This window comes from Arabidopsis thaliana, chromosome 5 (assembly GCF_000001735.4).
Source record: "Arabidopsis thaliana chromosome 5, partial sequence".
Classification (NCBI taxonomy): Eukaryota; Viridiplantae; Streptophyta; class Magnoliopsida; order Brassicales; family Brassicaceae; genus Arabidopsis; species Arabidopsis thaliana.
Genome location: NC_003076.8, coordinates 12,596,602 through 12,616,004, shown reverse-complemented (window position 1 = coordinate 12,616,004; position 19,403 = coordinate 12,596,602). Strand labels below are relative to the sequence as shown.

General features: G+C 37.1%; 2 protein-coding genes and 5 pseudogenes across 8 annotated transcripts; 2 read left to right on the top strand and 5 right to left on the bottom strand.

Annotated features, from left to right (window-relative positions):
• Positions 1–534: 534 nt before the first annotated feature.
• AT5G33381 lies at positions 535–5,826 on the bottom strand (annotated as a pseudogene; the record flags this gene model as incomplete). The annotated part of the gene is made up of 1 exon: positions 535–5,826.
• Positions 5,827–7,642: 1,816 nt separating this feature from the next.
• AT5G33380 lies at positions 7,643–8,195 on the bottom strand (annotated as a pseudogene; the record flags this gene model as incomplete). The annotated part of the gene is made up of 2 exons: positions 7,643–8,041; positions 8,130–8,195.
• Positions 8,196–11,172: 2,977 nt separating this feature from the next.
• On the top strand, positions 11,173–13,537 carry AT5G33370 (GDSL-like Lipase/Acylhydrolase superfamily protein). 2 transcript variants are annotated; one of them, NM_122861.4, is made up of 5 exons: positions 11,173–11,578; positions 11,664–11,791; positions 11,881–12,123; positions 12,343–12,595; positions 13,000–13,537. In NM_122861.4, the coding sequence occupies exons 1-5, from the start codon at positions 11,335–11,337 to the stop codon at positions 13,230–13,232; spliced, it is 1,101 nt and encodes a 366-aa protein (NP_198322.1). In that variant the 5' UTR covers positions 11,173–11,334; the 3' UTR covers positions 13,233–13,537. The 2 variants fall into 2 exon arrangements, with proteins under 2 accessions (NP_198322.1, NP_001078631.1); NM_001085162.1 differs by having other exon boundaries at positions 11,241–11,578; positions 13,017–13,537.
• AT5G33365 lies at positions 13,529–13,858 on the top strand (annotated as a pseudogene; the record flags this gene model as incomplete). The annotated part of the gene is made up of 1 exon: positions 13,529–13,858.
• Positions 13,859–14,337: 479 nt separating this feature from the next.
• Positions 14,338–14,865, bottom strand: AT5G33360 (annotated as a pseudogene; the record flags this gene model as incomplete). Its single annotated transcript has 1 exon — positions 14,338–14,865.
• A 1,195-nt stretch (positions 14,866–16,060) lies between these two features.
• Positions 16,061–16,755, bottom strand: AT5G33355 (Defensin-like (DEFL) family protein). Its single transcript, NM_147989.3, has 2 exons — positions 16,620–16,755; positions 16,061–16,509 (listed from the first exon to the last, which is right to left on the bottom strand). Exons 1-2 carry the CDS (start codon positions 16,684–16,686, stop codon positions 16,334–16,336), a joined length of 243 nt encoding a protein of 80 aa, NP_680294.1. The 5' UTR covers positions 16,687–16,755; the 3' UTR covers positions 16,061–16,333.
• A 1,151-nt stretch (positions 16,756–17,906) lies between these two features.
• AT5G33350 lies at positions 17,907–19,220 on the bottom strand (annotated as a pseudogene). Its single transcript has one exon.
• Between the last annotated feature and the right edge of the window lie 183 nt (positions 19,221–19,403).

The window sequence follows — 19,403 nt, the reverse complement described above, 5'->3', positions numbered from 1 at the left end:
ATTGATCATTTCAAACAATGTATAATAATGGGATAATAGGAAACATTCTTACCCCTATACATTATCTGAAAATCCTTTCAATCTCTCATTAGTATACATATTTTTTATCAAGGGAGAGAAATACTTTCTTAGTCAAGTCCTACGAACTCTAACCGTTTTGATGAGGTAAAAGGAAGAGCAGTGAGATTAGCTCCAGCCTTTGTGGATTATGTTCGGAACGAATGTCCTTAAGTTTGTTGGTTGGCCTTCTGGATTTTCCATTAGTCGAATTGATTTGAATATGGAGTAAATAAGCAATCCAGGCAATAAACTCGAAGGAGAGATCATAATTTTGAACAAAAGTTTTGACTCAATAAAACGACTCATAAATAAGAAAAAGACTCTAACAGAAAAATGCACTTAGTAACTGCCTCCCTCAGACTTCAACGTCACTGTCCCCAGTGGCATTCAAATCCGGAGTAAGCGAGAAAAATAAAAGAAAAACAAAAAATAAAAGAAAAAGAAAACCATACCAGTGGGTTGCCTCCTACTAAGCGCTTGTTTATAGTCAATAGCTTAACTTGGCGGAGTTCAGGACTTGGATGGAGGAACATGGGACTTATGCTGCAATCTCGCCTTCCAATGCGGTGTGTAAACAGATCGGCTATGTGCAGCATCTGGTGTCGATCGACACTGGTGGTGGTGTCGATCGATACTCCCATTGTTACCTGCAAAATCAGCAGAGGAAACAAGCTCTCGAGAAACCCGATGCTCGTTTACCAGTGAAGCACACTTCAAAGATTCTAAAGAAGTAACCGAAGGATAAGTAGGAGAAGAGATGGAGAAGTACCTATCACAGGGAACTGAAATAGATGTGGGCGGGGAAGGAGGTGCAGAACCATCTGTCTGTGAAGCGCGATGGTGTCGAACGACAGGGGGTGTGGTGTCGATCGACACTGATTCTTTGCAGCTCTCATCTGCGCGTGAATTGACACTGCTAAGATTTTCCTGCAAACTTGTCTCAACCAAGTAAATACTTTCTTCAGGTAGAAAAATAATTGATGGGAACGTCATCTTCAACCTTGATCCTTGACAAATGATCAGCAACTCCATTCTCAATCCATTTCTTATCCCTTACTGATGTCAAACTCTTGAAGAAGAAGAATCAATCGTAGTAATCTTGGCTTAGCATCCTTTTTCTGCATAAGGTACTTGAGTGCTGAATGATCTGTATGCACAATTACCTTGGACCCAACCAGATAAGGGTAAAACTTCTCAAAACCAAAAACCACAGCTAACAATTCTTTCTCTGTTGTCGCATAATTCTGTTGTGCATCATCAAGTGTTCTACTTGTATAGTTAATAACATGAAGTTGATGTCTTTCCCCTGTCCTAAAACAGCTCCAACTGCAAAATCACTCGCATCACACATTATCTCAAAAGGTAAATTCTAGTCCGGAGCTTGAACTATTGGAGCACTCACTAAAGCATTCTTAATCTCATTAAAAGCAGCATGACACTCAGAATTGAAGTCAAACTTCACATCCTTAGCAAGCAAAGTTGTTAGTGGCCTGGCAATCTTACTGAAATCCTTGACGAACCTCCTGTAAAATCCAACATGTCCAAGAAAACTCCTCACAGATTTCACGCTATCTGGTGCCTGTAAACTTTTCATAACCTTTATCTTGGCTTTATCAACCTCAATACCAACACCTGAAACTTTGTGACCAAGAACTATACCTTCCTGAACCATGAAATGACATTTCTCCCAATTAAAAAGCTAATTCTTCTCTTCACATCTAGCTAGAACTTTGCGGTTCCCCAAGCATGCTTCAAATGAAGACCCATAAACAGAAAAGTCATCCATAAAACTTCCATGATCCTCAATCATGTCTGTGAAGATCGACATCATAGATCTCTGAAATGTCACAAGAGCATTACAAAGACCAAACGGCATTCTACGATAGGCGAAAGTACCATAGGGACACGTGAATGTGGTCTTCTCCTGATCATCTTGATGGATTGGTATCTGAAAGAATCCTGAGTATCTGTTGGAGCTGGATTCCCCTCCAGGAATCCACCTGCAAAAATACCAAGCCAGCCCACAAAGCCCACCAAGCCCACCAAGTAGAGGACCTACGCAGCTGATGAGCCCACATACGCGAATAGGTACTTGGGCCGGATAAGCCCGGTCACCTGATGAAGGGAGATAAGCGAATAACAACTTAAGAACTGATGAGGAGATATTCGCGGAGTGGACCTAATATCTCGGAACTGACCTGCCGAATATCTAGGAGGATCTCCGCAGATCCCGGACGGAGCTACCACGTGCGTAGACCTATATAAGGGAGCAAGGACGACTTGGAAGACACATTCAATTCAGCTTACATTCACACACATACTTTTACACTTGTAATCTCATTTCACATTATAAAAGCTTTGTCATAATCAATACAAAAAGTCCATTCGTTCTTAGCAATATAACTCTCAAGGTTTCAGTGAAGTTATAGCCCTCCTTTCTCATAATCTCAATTACAAATCTCTAGTGTGGATTTTAGAACCCATAGTATCCATCAAGTACCATAGGAATCAGCTCATTCTTGTAATTCTTAACCACTATAACACCTCCTTTCTTAGGAACCACATGCACTAGACTAACCCAATCACTATCTAAAATTAGATAGATGATCCCAGCTTCCAACAGTTTTATGATCTCCTTCTTAACAACATCCTTCAGATTCGGGTTTAGTCTCTTTGATGCTCAACTGAGGGCTTAGACTCATCCTTGAGGTGAATCCTATGCATACATAAGTCCAGAGAGATACCTGCAATATCATCAAGAGAATAGCCAAGAGCTTTGCGATACTTGCGCAGCTTGCTTATCAATAAAGTGAGCTTTGCCTTGTTTAAAGAATCATTAACAATGACAGGGTAAATAGAATTGTCACCAAGAAATGCGTACCTTAGCCCTGGAGGAAGTGATTTTAGATCAACTTTAGGAGCTTTTTTTGGGCTCCAGTCGCCAACTGTTGCTGCGTTTGTAGATGTGCCAATTAACTCCTCCTGAGCAACTAATTGCATTACATGCTCAGTTCTATCCAGTAGCTTACCATACCCGTCGGGAACTTTGTCTATTGAAGGAATTAGAGCATGCTTCAAAGGATCGGCATGTGTCATCTTCAGAAATTCGTCAGCCAGAGAAGAGATAGTATCCACGTAGAAAGTCTGCCCATCGATGGTAGGCTTCTTAACCACCTAATTCATGTCAAACTGTATTGTAAGATCACCTACATTCAAGCCTATTCTGCCCTTCCTTACATCAATTAGGGCACCAGTTGTGGCTAAGAAAGGCCTTCCCAAGATTAGAGGATCTTTAGGTTCTTTCTCATAAGATAAAACCACATAATTTGTAGGAATGTAGCTAGAACCGACTTGTATAGGGACATCATATAGGATACCATCGGGTCTACGGACAGTCGATCAGCAAGAACAAGAGTGATTTGCGTAGGCTCTAAATTTGTCAAACCAAGCCGAAACGCAACTGAACGTGGCATCAAGTTGACACTAGAACCAAGATCGCACAAGCATCGCTCAAAACTCTCGTTAAGGATACCACAATTGAGAACAAAGCTACCTAGATCTGGAAGTTTCTTTGGAATCTTGTTCTGAATAATGTCGCTAACCTGTGTAGATATCTTCATCACAGCTTTCTTAGTAAGCAAATCTTTAGTAACCATCCTCTTCACATATTGTCTGATCATAGGAGAAGACTTCACAGCATCTATAAGTTGCATCTTTACCATCAACTTATCCATCATAGCTTTGCATCTAGCATCATCTAGCTCCTGTTTGGACTTCCTAGGACTCTTGGGAAAAGGAACCTTGGGTTTGGTTACCTTTGAGACAGATGAAATCGGGTTTAGGAGAATTCGCAGGGCTGTACTGGGTTGGTGTCGATCGACACCATGTTGGTGTCGGTCGACACTATCGGGTTCTGCAGTGTTTGCGTTGGCTGGTGTCGATCGACCTGGACCTCCATCGGATCACGAAGCCCATCTCGGCCCATTATCATTCTATGGGCCGGGCGATTAGGTTATTGGTCCGTCTACTATTATTTTATTTCGTTTTGTATAAACAGATGTCTTAGGGTTCTGTCTTGGGACATCTAGTCGATATTGAGTTTTTGCTTCAGTTTTATTTTCTGTTTTACTCTTCTGCGCCGCTTTTGCTTCTGTAACCTGTAATTCGAGATTTTTCCAAGTTATTCAGATTCCGCATTTGATTTCATCTGTCATCTTGTTTCTCTACTCTTTATCTCTTTACTTATGCAATATTATCAGTTACCTGCGTTTATGTCTTTGAGCATGTTGTCTTAGTAGTGACTTAGAATTCTTAGGGATGGGATAGAGTAGTTGGGGAATCCATAGTCTGTAGAATGGTTAAATTTTAGAATTGATTGAATCCCTTCAGGACTAGTTGTGTTTAATGCTTATTTATTTTTGATCAACTGGAATTCGATCCCAAGCATTCCCGCACCCAAAAGGTGTTCGATGGAATGCTTGATCCACTAGTTCCTGAGATATTTGTCTCTATCCCAAGGGATTGGCCGTTTAGAGCATTTATTGAGATTATCAGTCTGTTCTTATTGCCTGCATAGTTAGATTTCGTTAATAGGAATTAGTCTGGGCTAGCTTTGCTTGAGGATTTCTATCACGGGAGTGAATTGATCTGTTGTTGAACCTGTTGTCTAGGGATAGCTTGATTGCGCTTGTTAATCATTCGGATAGGCTAGGATACCACTCTATTCGATTACCCCATCCTTAGGAATTTCTCGTCTATCTGATTTCTCTGTTTTATCGTTATCACTTAATCGTTCTCATTGCTTGTTTCTTTGTTTTTGCAATCACTCGATCAACTTACTCGACCACACCCAGTGTCTGGCAACAGACTGTGCAGTCGAGTATATCTGTTTCATATCCTGCCTGTTACTCGGCCACATCCTACTTCTGGCATCAGCCTGTTGTGGTCGAGTGATTTTACTAATTCTGTTATTGTTTCTGTTTTCTGCATGTTCACTAGGACTGTTAGAAACCCCAAAACTGTTATTGCTTGGCTTGACTTAGTGACTTCTGATCACATCTCATCTGTTTGCATCACACCCATTTGGATTGACACCTAAAATACTACAACGACATGATTGGTGTTTTAGGACAATTGACTAAAAACCTATTATCAGTGGGCTTGGGTTGAAGAAGCATAAGTCGGAGTGAAGCTTGTAGATTGCTGAACCGGTTTCTGATGTGTAGATTGCTGATTGTAGCTCATATATCCATGTTGATCCATCTTCTCTAAAATGGCAAAACTGTCAACATGTGCAACATATTGAACTTGCGTTTTCCTTGTAATGTCAACGCTGTTGGTACTAATACTAGAAGATAAGCTTTCAATCAACATTGTTGCATCCTCTGGATATCTTGACATGAAATTCCCATTACTAGCTTTCAATCAACTCCTCTAAGGAAGATACCTAACAACTGAACCTCAGTGAAACAATGATGCGGGCAATCTCTCTAATATCCTTTGAATCTGATCCAAGCGGCTTTAAATGCTTTAGCTGCTTCTTGAGAGAAGGTAGAGATCTTCATTATCAGCTCCTCGGACCTTGCATCATTATAAAAGTTGTTGAGAAAAGTAACCTTTATTGCTTTCCAAGTTGTCGTCGATCGACACCATCGGCGATTTCTGGTATCAGGTTTCCCTGTTATCTATTTTCTGACCCTCTTCATTGTATGCCTGACCAGCTCTGTCGCGTAACACTCCAACAGCATCAGGTACTACTATCAACATCGTGAGTTGCGTTTGAATTTCTTAAACTCCTGAAACACAAGAAAAAAAAGAAAAAAAACACGCAAGTAACAAAAGAAAAGAAAAGCTTAGCCTAAATTCTACACCTAATCTATTGGTAAATCGAAGAGAACTTCGGCAACGGCGCCAAATTTGATATGAGTCAAATTACCCTAATGACTATTCTCTCAAATAAAGAGGTTGTTATAGCACTTAGGGATTGAATTCCACAAAGTTCTCGGATCACACAATAGACTAACAGTTTCGAATAAAGCTAAACAGAAAATATTATAAAAGTAAAAGACAAGAAAGCAATTAAAAGTTGGCTTTAGATTCAGATGATTAAGATGTCAGGTTTAGAGAAATTCTCAGGAGATATCAGAATAGTAAATTTAGCAGTAAATTATGAATATTATCGAACCATTCTTGAACACAAGTCACTAATATAAAGTAACTGGTGGTGTGCCGTGCTACTCACTATGCTTAATAGTATTGATTCCAACTCTCTTGTAAATTCCTAGAACTAAGCAAGCATTATAATCAGGTTTGATAAGTTCACCTAACTAATGGACGCTAGCACGCATCTAAATACTAGGCTCATCTTAGATAGTTCTAGTAATAAATACCTATGGTGGGTATACCTATTATCCTAAAATCAAGTTCTAGTTAGTTACTCTAAAACTAACCTTAAGAACAATCTAAGATGAAGAATTCTAAATATATTATCCTAACAGGGTTTTTGATCTGCTAATTCATCCAAATCCCTAATGAGAATCCCTAAACCCAACAAGAGAACTACTGAAGCATGATCATAGAAGAACAAAACATGATTGAATAAGAAATCAATGATGAAATTAAAAAGAGAAAAGAGTTTAGAAGAATCTTCACTAAAGGGAGTCTCCATAGGGTTTTGCCCCAAAGTACAGAATAGAGAATAATAGTAAGGTCTAAACAATGACCATAAAAATCAATATATAAGTTTCTAAAACGTGATGGGCCTTCTTTATAAATAAGGGAAAGTTCTGTACCGAATTTAAAAATCTGCAAAACATCAATAACTTGTGCAATTCAATTACCGTCAGGTATTGGTGTCGCTCGACACCAGGGGTTGTGTCGATCGACACCTATGTTAATTTTCGTCTCCGGATTACTGCGGCAGCTTAAGTTGTCTGTTTTGCTCAAGAATGTTCCATAATCTTCAAATGCATCCCAACATTGTAAAGACCTAAAAAGACTAGAAAAGACTTTACAAATAACAAAAGACTCTAAAAACTATACATAAATCATAGCTAAAAGTAGTGAAAGGAACTAATATGAAGCTTCTAGGAGGAAGAACGACGACGGGAACATAGAGACGGTGGAGGAATCGCCGATGGCGACGATTTAGATACGTTAGAGGAATCACCGGCGAGACCGCGAGAGATTTAGGTCAACGGAAAGAAAAATAGAGTTTGGGGTTTACTCTTTAGCTTGGCGTTTTTTTCGGGTTAAGGTCGATGGAAAGGAAAAAAAAACATACATCTCTTTTATTAGGTTTTGTGAAAGATTTGTTTCCACCCCGAGAACGAGACCGAGCCAAACAATGAAGATCGATGGTCACCTCGGGGACAAAACGAATGATTGACTAGTTTCGCAGCCTTACTCTCTCAAGCTACTTCATTGTTTAGCTCGGTCTTGTTTTGCAAACTTACTCGCTAGTCACCCGTATCTGTCTCGTAACTGCGTACCAAAATCCCAACGAGGTGCCTCAGGGCGCGAGTGGTCAATTGGGAAAGAATGATCTTGTACGTGGTCACGTACTCAAGTATTTGCCTCGGGATCAGAAACCAAATGAAGAAATAGAACCCCTAGCACAATGTGAAGAAACCCTCGGGGATATCGTTTGCTCTTTCTCTCGGGTGGGAACTCGATGGGTGACTATCACGCTGAAACCAATACGAGCCCTCAAGTCCCCGAGGGATGTCTTGGTATAAAGGGTTGAACCATGAGGTTCGGGTTTCTTCGCCTTTTTGGTTTGTTTTGTCTTTTGAGCCCGCGCTATTTCCAGCACATGTGCAGCTTGCAGAAGCTTCTCTGTTTCTTCTGGTGCAAAGTAGAGCTCTTCGATTTTCACCTTTAGAAGAACCTGAGGCTCGGGCGCATCCTGCCAACTCGAACCTCCAGCCTCGCCAATCGTTGGAGGATGGCTTTTCCTTCTCTGAAGCAACGGTTTGGTATCCTCGGGCAAATCATACTCCCGAGAGTAAGTTCATATAAAAGGACTCGGTGTTAGTCCTAGAAACACATCCCGAGCCGATTGTGAAAACGCTTTGGGAACCGTCTATGTCGCCTCGGGAAACAATCAACTGAGCGCAAGGGACAGTCATCACCATGCCCCGTGCCAAAGTATACCGGTTACCCCGAAGTCACCTCTTGAACGATCAATGAACCAAGAGAAAGTACTCCGAGGCAAACATCAAGAATATCCGAAGCAGATACTTGTAAAATCCTATCACGATCAAAGGATCATTTTTAGGAAAACAGGATCATTTCCGATAATCTGAGAAATGATACGGAAGAATCTTCGAAGATAATATCAAATCAGAAGATTTTCCGAAGTCTTTGAAGAATAAGGAATTTTTCTTAGGCAAATATATCATGTATCCGACCAAAGGATAAATGGAAATCTTTTGAGAATATAGCTGGAGAGGCGATCTATCAGCAGTGTATAAGGAGTTCCAAGGACTTCACAAAGGAGGGACAAGAAAATGCTCTCAACTTCGGATAACACAATAGCTCCGACTTTGAAGGCAGAAACACTTTTCCTATTTCAAATCCAAACACTTGTACGATTAAACACTTATTTTCATTAATAATATCAAAAACAACATCTGTGGTTAACAATCGATTATGTTGTTCTTTGAGATTCTCACAAAGTTTATTTTCTCGAACGAACCCTAAGTACAATTTCGATTGTGCAAGTTTTGACTTCCCCAAAATTCTAATTCATTTGAAGGATTTGAGATTATTTTATTTCTCTTTGAATTTTGTAAATAAGTTAGGAAATTTTAGTTTCTTTTAAGTGTGCAAGAAACTGAGGATAAATTTAGGTTTAAACTATTAGAAAAACCTATTTGACCAATATATTAAAATAAGAAATAGATCAACTAACTTTGTTGTAGATATACTTTTTCGAGTTTTCTTTGTTTTTTAATGAATATGTTACCAATCTCATATTGAAGAGTGACTTAATGGATATTGTGGAGAAAAGAAATCAGAGATTTTATGCGGGAGTAGTTAGTTGAGATCACACAAAATAATCGAAATTTTAAAAACAAAGAATCAAGATGCAAAATATCTTTCATTAAATATGATAAATCTTAAGAATTTAATTCAATAGCATTCTTCGGTAAATATTGTAGTAAACTCATTATTTATTTTCCAAATGTGTTCAAAAGAAAAATATAGATTCTTATATGTTCAAATATTTATAATATTTGAAATTTTGTAAAGTTTTATATTATAAATATTTAAAACGTTTTATAATATTTTAATTTTGAAAAAAGTTTGATTATTAATTATAGGATATTTAAATGTAAAAATCTCCAGGAATGGAGATTGATGATTATGGGTTTTAGCTATAAAGTTGTTGGTTAAAATGGACTATGCAGAGAAAATCATTAGAGCAAATTTCAGAATATGAAATAAATGAAAATAAGAAAAGCTGGAATTTAGATTGTGATTATGAATTTAAGTAAGATTTGCATCTACTGAGGCACAAATATTCGTTAAATTGCGTATGCTTATCTTGCGTATGCTTATCTTGCGTGAGGATCAATATAAATATGGTTAGTTGTGTTTAAATATAATCCTTGAGATTTTGTAATATATTAAAATTAATAGGACCGATAAAGGAAATAATTATTAAAAGTATTTTTAATGTAAAAGTCGAATTGTTTAAATTTGTTAAGACAATATCTGCTTGAGATAAATTTTGTAAGGACTAAGAAGAAATAAATATTTATTTGCTGGATTTTACAGTCAATATATATCGTGTTAGTCTTGTTAATTAATTTTGATATAAACCAAAACTAAAATTGTCTTGTTTAGCCAACTAAAATTGTCAGTTAATTAATATTCTGCAGCCGATCAGATCATTAACTTATATTACTAAACTAATGTTACAGCTACATTTATTGTACCTACAATTCAAATTTTAAAGCCCTAAATTTTATAGTAATTATGTGAACAAATATGCAACAAAAATTCTACAGAAATAAATTTATACATGTGAACACCCATTTTTCTCTCTAGATGGTTGCAAAACCTTCCAAATATCAAAGGAAAAAAGAAAAACAAAAAGCAACCTGAATGTCATAGTCATTGTCAGAATCTAACTCTGCGGCTCTGGGAGTAAATCTGAACAAAGTACTTCAAATAATTCTATCCTATTCCCAAAGGGACCTGTATTTCCTTTTTACAACCAAATTTTTTATCCAATTAAAACGCCAAAATTGAAGCGCATGAAAATGTTGGCATGAAATTAAACTTCTCCGTGTCTCTGGGTCTACCACATCATGTCTTTTAATCTCGCCCCCAAAAGTAGTTTTAACTTTTTCCTTAACTACTCTAAAAATGTATATGTGTAAATTATGACTTTTACTGAGTTCTTTTTTTTCATCTAATAGTTTTGATTAATAATTATATAGATATAGTTCTATATTCTAGTTAATTATTTTGTATGCCCCTAGTTGAATTAGTAGTTGAATTAGTAGTTGAACTAGTATACTATGATAATGATAATTTCGTTTCTGCAATATTAAAAATGATAATTTCGTTTTAAATATTTATGCACTTAATACATTCTCAGATATGCATAATTATTAGCAATATATATGATGTTGACAGGGAATTCCAAATAGATTCCATTTTGAAAGTTACAAAAATGTTGAATGTTTCTTATGGTTTCTCTGAGTTTGTTACTCTCACTGTTTAGATGAGTCACTTCAATAATTCGATGCACAAGCTCACATTTATTTTTGATAAAAAATATATAATATGGTATTTATATTCTTACACAAATTCGAGAGTGGATTAGGCAAACGCTGATAAATGAAAAATTCTAGTAAATGGATGAATAGTTAGGTTGATAAATTGTATAGTTGTTATTATATATAGCAAATTAAAGAAAAGTACTGTAATATGGATGAAAAATATAACACTTTATTTAATAAATAATAATAAAAAAACTTTACCATCATCACTTATTTATTCTCAACCAAAATCACAACTCTAGTACATTTAGAGTTGTCTCCCTTTAAAATCAATCTAACACCAATAGGTAAAAGCTGGTGAAGACCTCCATTAATGCCCCCATTTTCCTCTCTATTACTTTTTACATATGCACCTATATATATAGAGACAATCATGTTCTCTTCTACATTCTCATTTCATAGCAAAACACCAAAACAGAGTTCACAGAAACATATTCAAAGATTTTTCACAAATATTACCATTTTAAATCTATAAACAATGACGAACTCGGTGGCTAAGTTGGCACTACTAGGGTTTTGCATTCTGCAAGTGACGAGCTTACTTGTTCCGCAAGCAAATGCTAGGGCTTTCCTTGTGTTTGGAGATTCTCTCGTTGACAATGGTAACAATGACTTTCTTGCTACCACTGCTCGTGCCGATAATTACCCTTATGGTATCGATTTCCCAACTCATCGTCCTACGGGCCGTTTCTCCAATGGTCTAAACATTCCAGATCTCATCAGTAAGCTTTTAATTTCTTGTTCCCCAAGAAAATGAACACTCAACGTTACCAAAATTACATTAATAATAACAATGATCTTTTATAGGTGAACATTTGGGTCAAGAGTCTCCAATGCCGTACCTTAGTCCAATGCTGAAGAAGGACAAACTCTTAAGGGGAGCTAACTTCGCCTCCGCGGGTATTGGAATCCTTAACGACACCGGAATCCAGTTTGTAAGTTCAACCGGAATAAATCTTACCATCGAGTTAACGGCATTCTTAAAATCTTGATGCTAAGAGGTGTTTTGACAATTTGAATGCAGCTGAATATTATTAGGATCACAAAGCAGCTAGAGTACTTCGAGCAGTACAAGGTTCGAGTAAGCGGGTTGGTCGGAGAAGAAGAGATGAATCGGCTCGTGAACGGAGCTCTTGTCCTAATAACACTTGGAGGCAATGATTTCGTCAACAACTACTACTTGGTCCCTTTCTCTGCAAGATCTCGTCAATTCTCTCTTCCTGACTACGTTGTCTTTGTCATTTCTGAATACCGCAAAGTCTTACGGGTTAGTTTATTCATTTACAAGCTATTTCATCACGTATGGCTTATTCAAACGAAAAGGAACAATAGCTTTATATAAAAAAAAATGGTCCTAATATGAAATATCTCACTATCTCCTCTAAATTTCATCAATACTTCGCCATTACTAGTTACTTATTTGAATTAATAGTATGATACATGTTGAAACTTCATTATCTCTTATATCATTCAAATTGTTTTGTAGAAAATGTACGATTTGGGTGCTCGACGTGTCCTTGTGACTGGAACAGGACCAATGGGTTGCGTCCCGGCCGAGCTGGCGCAACGTAGCCGCAACGGCGAGTGTGCTACCGAACTCCAACGAGCCGCGTCACTATTCAACCCACAACTAATTCAAATGATAACAGACCTCAACAACGAAGTTGGATCTTCGGCCTTCATTGCCGCTAATACTCAACAAATGCACATGGACTTCATTAGCGACCCACAAGCATATGGTACTTGTTCTTATTAATTTGTCCCTCATAATTAATTTTATAGATTTTCTTTTCTAAGAAAAGGAAAAAAAACAATTAAGTAAAATAACAATATTCTAAAACAAGGTAATATTTTATTGAACATCAAGTTATATATGTCTTTAGTTTTGAGAATATATATATATATATATATATATATATTGATTTTTCTTAAATTTCATTGATAAATCATAAAGATTTCAGTTTATTTTAGTTGCGACGATGTATTGAATAATTAAAAAAAATACGAAAATTTATTAAACTTAATGTTATACGTTTTCAAATTGTATTTTATTTTTAATATACCGAGTTTGGTTTCATTTTAGTTTAAATTTTACGTCCGCTCCTCGAATTGACTTAGTGATTTACGATCTAATCTTTGGCAGGATTCGTCACGTCGAAGGTGGCTTGTTGTGGACAAGGGCCGTACAATGGGATAGGGCTATGCACTCCATTATCAAATCTTTGCCCAAACAGAGATCTCTTTGCCTTTTGGGATCCTTTTCACCCATCAGAAAAAGCAAGTAGAATCATAGCTCAACAAATCCTCAATGGCTCTCCTGAATACATGCATCCCATGAATCTTAGCACCATCCTCACCGTTGATTCCATGACCTAAGCTTCTATTCCTCATCTATCCCAAATCCACTTTATGCTTTGTTTTTGTTTTGCCTTTCTCGTTTATTATATATTTTTACATTGGCACTTTAATTAGTTTCCTTGAGTTATGTTGTGAGTTTTGTGTTGTTCATCAATAATTAGTCACCAATTGTGAGCTGAGAAGTAATATTCAACAATCTTACGAATGTTCACTATCATTTTTTTTTGTTCAATCTTTTTATTTAAATTTGTATTAACTAGTTATATGTTTTTAGTGGAAGCATTCACTAAACAATATAAACATAGATACAAATTCAAACAAACACCCGACGAAGCCTATCTCCACTTTATACCGAAGTGGAAGGCTTTCTCTTGGCGATGAGATGTATGATTGAAGTTGATAACCAAGATGTCGCGTTTTTTCAGACTGTTCAGATTTGGTGAAGATTGTGTCTTCTCCAACCAAATGGTCAGCGTTCTTAGTATATCTGAAGGAGATCTAAATCGACAATGATGAATTCTCTTATTTTTCTTTATTTTTAGTTTCTCTTTGTGCGAATATAAAAACGGATTTTTAACACGAAACATTCGTACCAAACCGTATCATATCACTTATATAAATAATATTTCTCATAAATGGTTCGTTTGAGTATCATTAATTAAACGGATGACAAAAAAAAAACAAGAATTCAAACAGTCACGTGGTCGAGCCGGCCCTAAGGGCAGCCAAATAAAACAATTGTATGAAGCCCCTATTTTTGTGGGTTCCAATTAGGATTTTGGATTTTCTTTTTTTTAGTTGTAGTATGTAACTACGTAAATAAATGTTACATACCTAAACAAAAACAAATATGACTAAAAGAAAAATAAAATTATTGTTTTAGTGTGAATCCTTAGAAAAGTTAAATCACACTTCACTTTTTAATACATTTTATCAAACAAAATAAATTAAATGAATATAAAAATTATATAATAATACAAAATATTAAATATAGAATTACACTATTGGGCCCCATTTTGTTTTGTATGTGGCCCCAATTTTCTCCGGACTGGCCAGTTAGTTTTTTTTTTTTGGTAGGCACCGGGAGGTAAACACCTCCCAGAATTTATTTATGAAATTAAAATTACATCCGCACTAGTCTTGGAACCGAAGTTCCTAACTCATCATCTCTCAAAATCGAGTCTAAACTACTCGGGGGAGAAGCAAAACCATGATACCCTAAAGGTAAATCGAACGCATAGTTAGCCAACTCGTCCGCAAGACGGTTGGCCTCCCTATACACATGCCCAATCCGGACTATCCAGTCCCTTGATAAGAAGCCATGGCACATACGTACCAGGAATGACAGCGGGTGGGAAGAACCAATTCCTGTCCTTAAAAACCCAACCACCATCTCGGAGTCTACCTCAAGTTCCAGCCGCGTAATCCCACGATCCCACGCCATGAACAACCCGTAATACACTCCCCATAACTCCGCTAAAGGCGCCGAACAACGACCAATATTCAGCGCAAAACCAAAACACCACTCACCATACTCGTTTCTCAACGCTCCCCCCGCTATGGCTAAACCCGGATTGCCATGAGAAGCACCATCCGTGTTGAGTTTACACCATCCCAAGCTAGGCTTACTCCACCGGACTTGTCTTTCCATCCGACTCCTGGAATTGTTACTACCGCTGCCACAATTATTTGCCTTTGCCACCTCCTGTGCGATGTCTTTCACAAACTTCACACGGTCTCTACACTTTCTATTCTCTCCAAACACATTCCCGCATCTCCATTTCCGGACTGGCCAGTTAGTTGTCCTTACTAAATGATACTCAATTCGTTGTTAATTTGGACATTTTAGTATCCACCCACTCATACTAAAAAGCCATTCTTTATCCTAATTCAGATTTGAGGCCCATTTAACTCTTTAATATACAATATAACTTTTTTTCTTAAATTTTTTTAACTAATATACAAGCGTTGAGCGATCTCTAAGATTCATAGCTCAAATCAATACAAGTAATAAGGCAATAATCGAATATTTCCGATGTTTTAGAATTCAAATCTAGGATGGATGTCTAAAATATTAGTGAGAAGCTCAAAACTGAGCTTGGTGAAGGATTGTGATTGGGCCCAGTTGTTCAGCCCTATAACAACATTCAAACCGAAAGGCCCATCAAGCCCACTCAACAACTTGTCACAAAAGACAAAAGAATTGATGAAGAGAAACAAGGACGAAACAGAGCCGTTGCAAAAGGAACAAAATTGCAGGAAAGGACAATGACTCATATTGAGACAAAGAATAGTTTCAATGCCCTAAGCTTGTTACCAAACAATGCCAATGTGTAAGGCAACTAGGGTTTTACAAGAGTTAGCTTTAGTATAAATAATGAACTATGCCTCTTGTAATGCTTTAAGCAAGAAAACTTAATACAAAAGTTATAATCGTTCTTCACGGTTTTACTAAAGTTTACATAAAAGTATAAAACACTTATGTAATCTTAACATATCTCTAACAACTTAATTAGTCCACTTTCCTAGTCATGCAAAAAAAAAAATTGTCTTAAACGTGTTCTTTCTGTGTGTGCTTATGGACAAAATTTGGCTTGTAAGGAGGTGGGAAGTCGAGAGTAAACATTTTTAGAAACGTAAGTATTCCTCCAAAAGGTTGGAAAGTAAAAAGGTTGGAAGTCGAGAGTAATAAATTTCCAACTCAAAACCTATTTCAAATATATAGATTAGCTCATGCTTTGTTATGATAGTCATCTATACTCTTTTGAGCATGCAACATACATGTTTAAATCAGATTTTACTATCCAATAAATGGTCAATATTTGTTAGATAATTTGGAGTGACAGAAATTTGAATATAGTTTCGAATGAAATGGGGAACAAAAAACGAGTTTATTATTCAAAACGAATCAAAAGTGAAGACAACATGAGCTTACATTTATTAAGGGGAAGCAGTGAAGCTTTGCCCTTGATGTTTTATTTGGATTCAAAAGAAACTTACCAGACACCAGTTTACCACACACAGACACACACACACACACATGTAATGTCCTTATCACACCGAATGAAAAGAAAAGTTACACTTGGTAATTATATATATGAGGTTTATTTTGAACCTCTTTACGATTTGTAGCAATGGCAGTGAGCCGGGACTCCCTCAACACGTCCAGCACAAACTGGTGGACTCTTGTAGAGAGCTACACAACACGCTAAGCAATCAGCATTTGAACCTGTAAACGGCTCCGGCCCGCACTCGCCTAAGAACGTGAAGCATGCAGCATCGCTCTTCAGGATTTCTACATTTTGACATTTCAGTAAATTCATCAGCAAAAGATTATTATGTAAATGTTTTTTGCATATACATATACACACAAAGTATAATAGAGATTAGAGAATAAATTCATACCGGTGGAAGCCACCAAAAGAACCAGCAAGAGAACGATGAAGCTAACGGAGTTGAGGTTCTTTGCCATCTCTTTAATGCTTTGCGTTTATTAAGACTTATTTTTTTGCTCTTTCAATTTAATATTTACTTCGATGAGACAAATCCATATGTGTAGTGATCTATTTATAGTCAAAATTTTGGTAGATTTGTTATAATTGTTTAATATCCCCCTCTTTTCTTTAAAGTTTTCTCTTATTGAGCAAGTTCATAATGTCGCCACAATTGTGTATTGGCGCCTTTTCTGTAACATTTTATTTTCCACTAGACGTCTTCTTCTTATCAGGGACTTGTTTTAAATAATCAAGCAAAGGGAAAGTCGTTGTTGTCTTTATCGTTATAACTCATTTTATATACCCATTTTTAATTTAGTTTAATCAACTACTGTTTGAAAAATGATAATGTTGTTGTCTTTGACAGAGTGAGCACGAATCTTGGCAACTTTTTAATCATAAAAGAAAAATGATTTGGCTTCATTAGTTCATTAATAAAGTTTAGGGTTTCAGCAGCATTGCAGTTATCATGGCGACACTATCTCGTTTTTTTTTTAACATTTCCGTAGTATGTGTTAACTTCTATGCATGTCAAAACAAAATAGCAAAGGATTGTCTTACAGAACCTAAAAAATCTCGTCTGCCTTTTATCTTAAGTTTCACATTGTTTTTATTTATTTTTCTGGCAAGGTAAACTAATAACCTATTTTATCTCTAGTTGATAAAAAGTTTTTTGGACACAAAGGTGCAAGCTTAGTCGCTTTTAAAGGCGATTTTATTACATGCTATAACGTTCGATAGGATATTTCCAACGGATGAAATCGTCGGAATAACGTCGGAAACAGCCGTATTCGACGAATTTTCAATGACATAAATTGGTCGATTTTATCTCGTTGGAAATCTGAATGTCGTTGCAAACGTGTTACAAATTACCGACGGGTTTTCGATGAGGTATTTTCTGACAATTTCTCTACGCTATTCTGACGATAACTATGGTTGCGAAACCGGTTGCAGTGCGAGAACGGGAAACATGTCGTGCGAAATCCGTCGGAATATCATTACAAAACTGTCGAGAATTTCCGACCGTTTATGTATCGTTGGAAAGTCTGTCGAAAAAGGCTTTGTTCTCTTGCAGTGCTATGGTCCTGCTGAATGAATTCAAATAACTATTTTAAGGCTAAAATCAAATCAGCCATAATGATAACTGAAAACATACTTTTGAAAAAAGGAAATTAGCCACATGCTAAGCTGAACCATCTACATCTTTGCACAATCTGTTTTTTTAAATGACAACGATTTGGAAACAGTGTCGTATCCAACAAGAAAGTTCTTCTGCGCCACATTCCCGTATATCCCATCCCTCGTAATCAAGTTCAAGCCAAAGGCAAAGCAAACCAAATCATCTGAGACTTTAAAAAATGAATTATAGGAATCAAGCTTCACATCTGCTCCATCGAAATGCATAGTAATGACTGGGACTTTCAGATCTGCGGTTGCATTGTATCAAAGACTCGAACCGATTCTTTCATCTTTCGACCTCTCTGCATCGATTAAAGACGCAACAGCACTCTCAATCTGGAAATAATATTTCCCAGGTAACAGAGTTAGAGTTGTGCCCGAATCGATGACCATGTTTCCCTTGATATCAGAGCCTGGGGTTGGCATATTCTTGCTTCCCACGGTAATAGATTTTAGGGTTAGAAAATAGAAGGTCTCTGGAGACTTCACGACCAAAGGAGTTGAGACAGTTCCCGGTCCCGACACAACCGCATTGGTTCCGAAACTAATCTTGCTCGTTTGATCATTTTCAGGTACCAAGCAGTATGAGAATTTACCTTCGATGGAGTCTCCGAGTTGTTTAACGAGCGAAACCGCACCACCACCAAGTCCAACGATTCCAGAGCTCTTGTTTCTAAATGTTACAGCGTTTTCGTGACCACAACCGATGATAATATTCTTAACCTGCACCGGACGGTTATCGGTGGAGCCGAGCGTTAAGGTATCCACAGCGACATTACCCCGTGAGTATGAGTTATCCCCGTAATTCATTGAGTAAGAGCAAGTGTTGTCTTTTTTGGAACAAGAAGCATCATCTTTTAGAGCCCTACATTGGCTTGAGGGGCAAGAAACGTCTTTGTATGTGGAAGACGCTTTAGGGTCAAAGAGAGGATCAACTTGAGTGTAACAATCATCGCATGGTTTGCACTGCGTCCAGATGAGATCACTTCCGGTGTCAGCGGCCGCCATGATTGGGACGGGAGGTGTCCCAACTCCCAAGGGATACGTTCATAAGATATATACCGAAATATTTGGTGATATCAGTTTGTGGTGCGTTAAGTGATGCATCCTTTTCAAAAAGATTACTGAAATGGGAAGCACGGTTAAAGGATCGGTGGATAGCGTTTCTCATACGTTGGGAAGGGGTTTCCGCCGGGTTATAGAATGGCGATTTAGGAGAATCGCGGTGGATCAGATCCGCGGTGAAGCCTAGTTTTGGTTTGGCGTTTGCGTTTGAGAAAATAGGAGAAGAGAATAAACATAGAGACAAGAGAAGTGAAGTGAATAGAGAGGCCATTTTCTTAGATTGTAGTTTAAGTGATTGCCTGAATGGTCAGTTTTTACTTTTGACAATCTGATGAGTAATATTTATAAGGTCAATTGGATAAGGATTCATAAATGGTAGTACATGATGAGATTCTTACATTTTTAGTAAATTATCTACAAATTGTGTCATTTACATTTAGAGAATCTGATA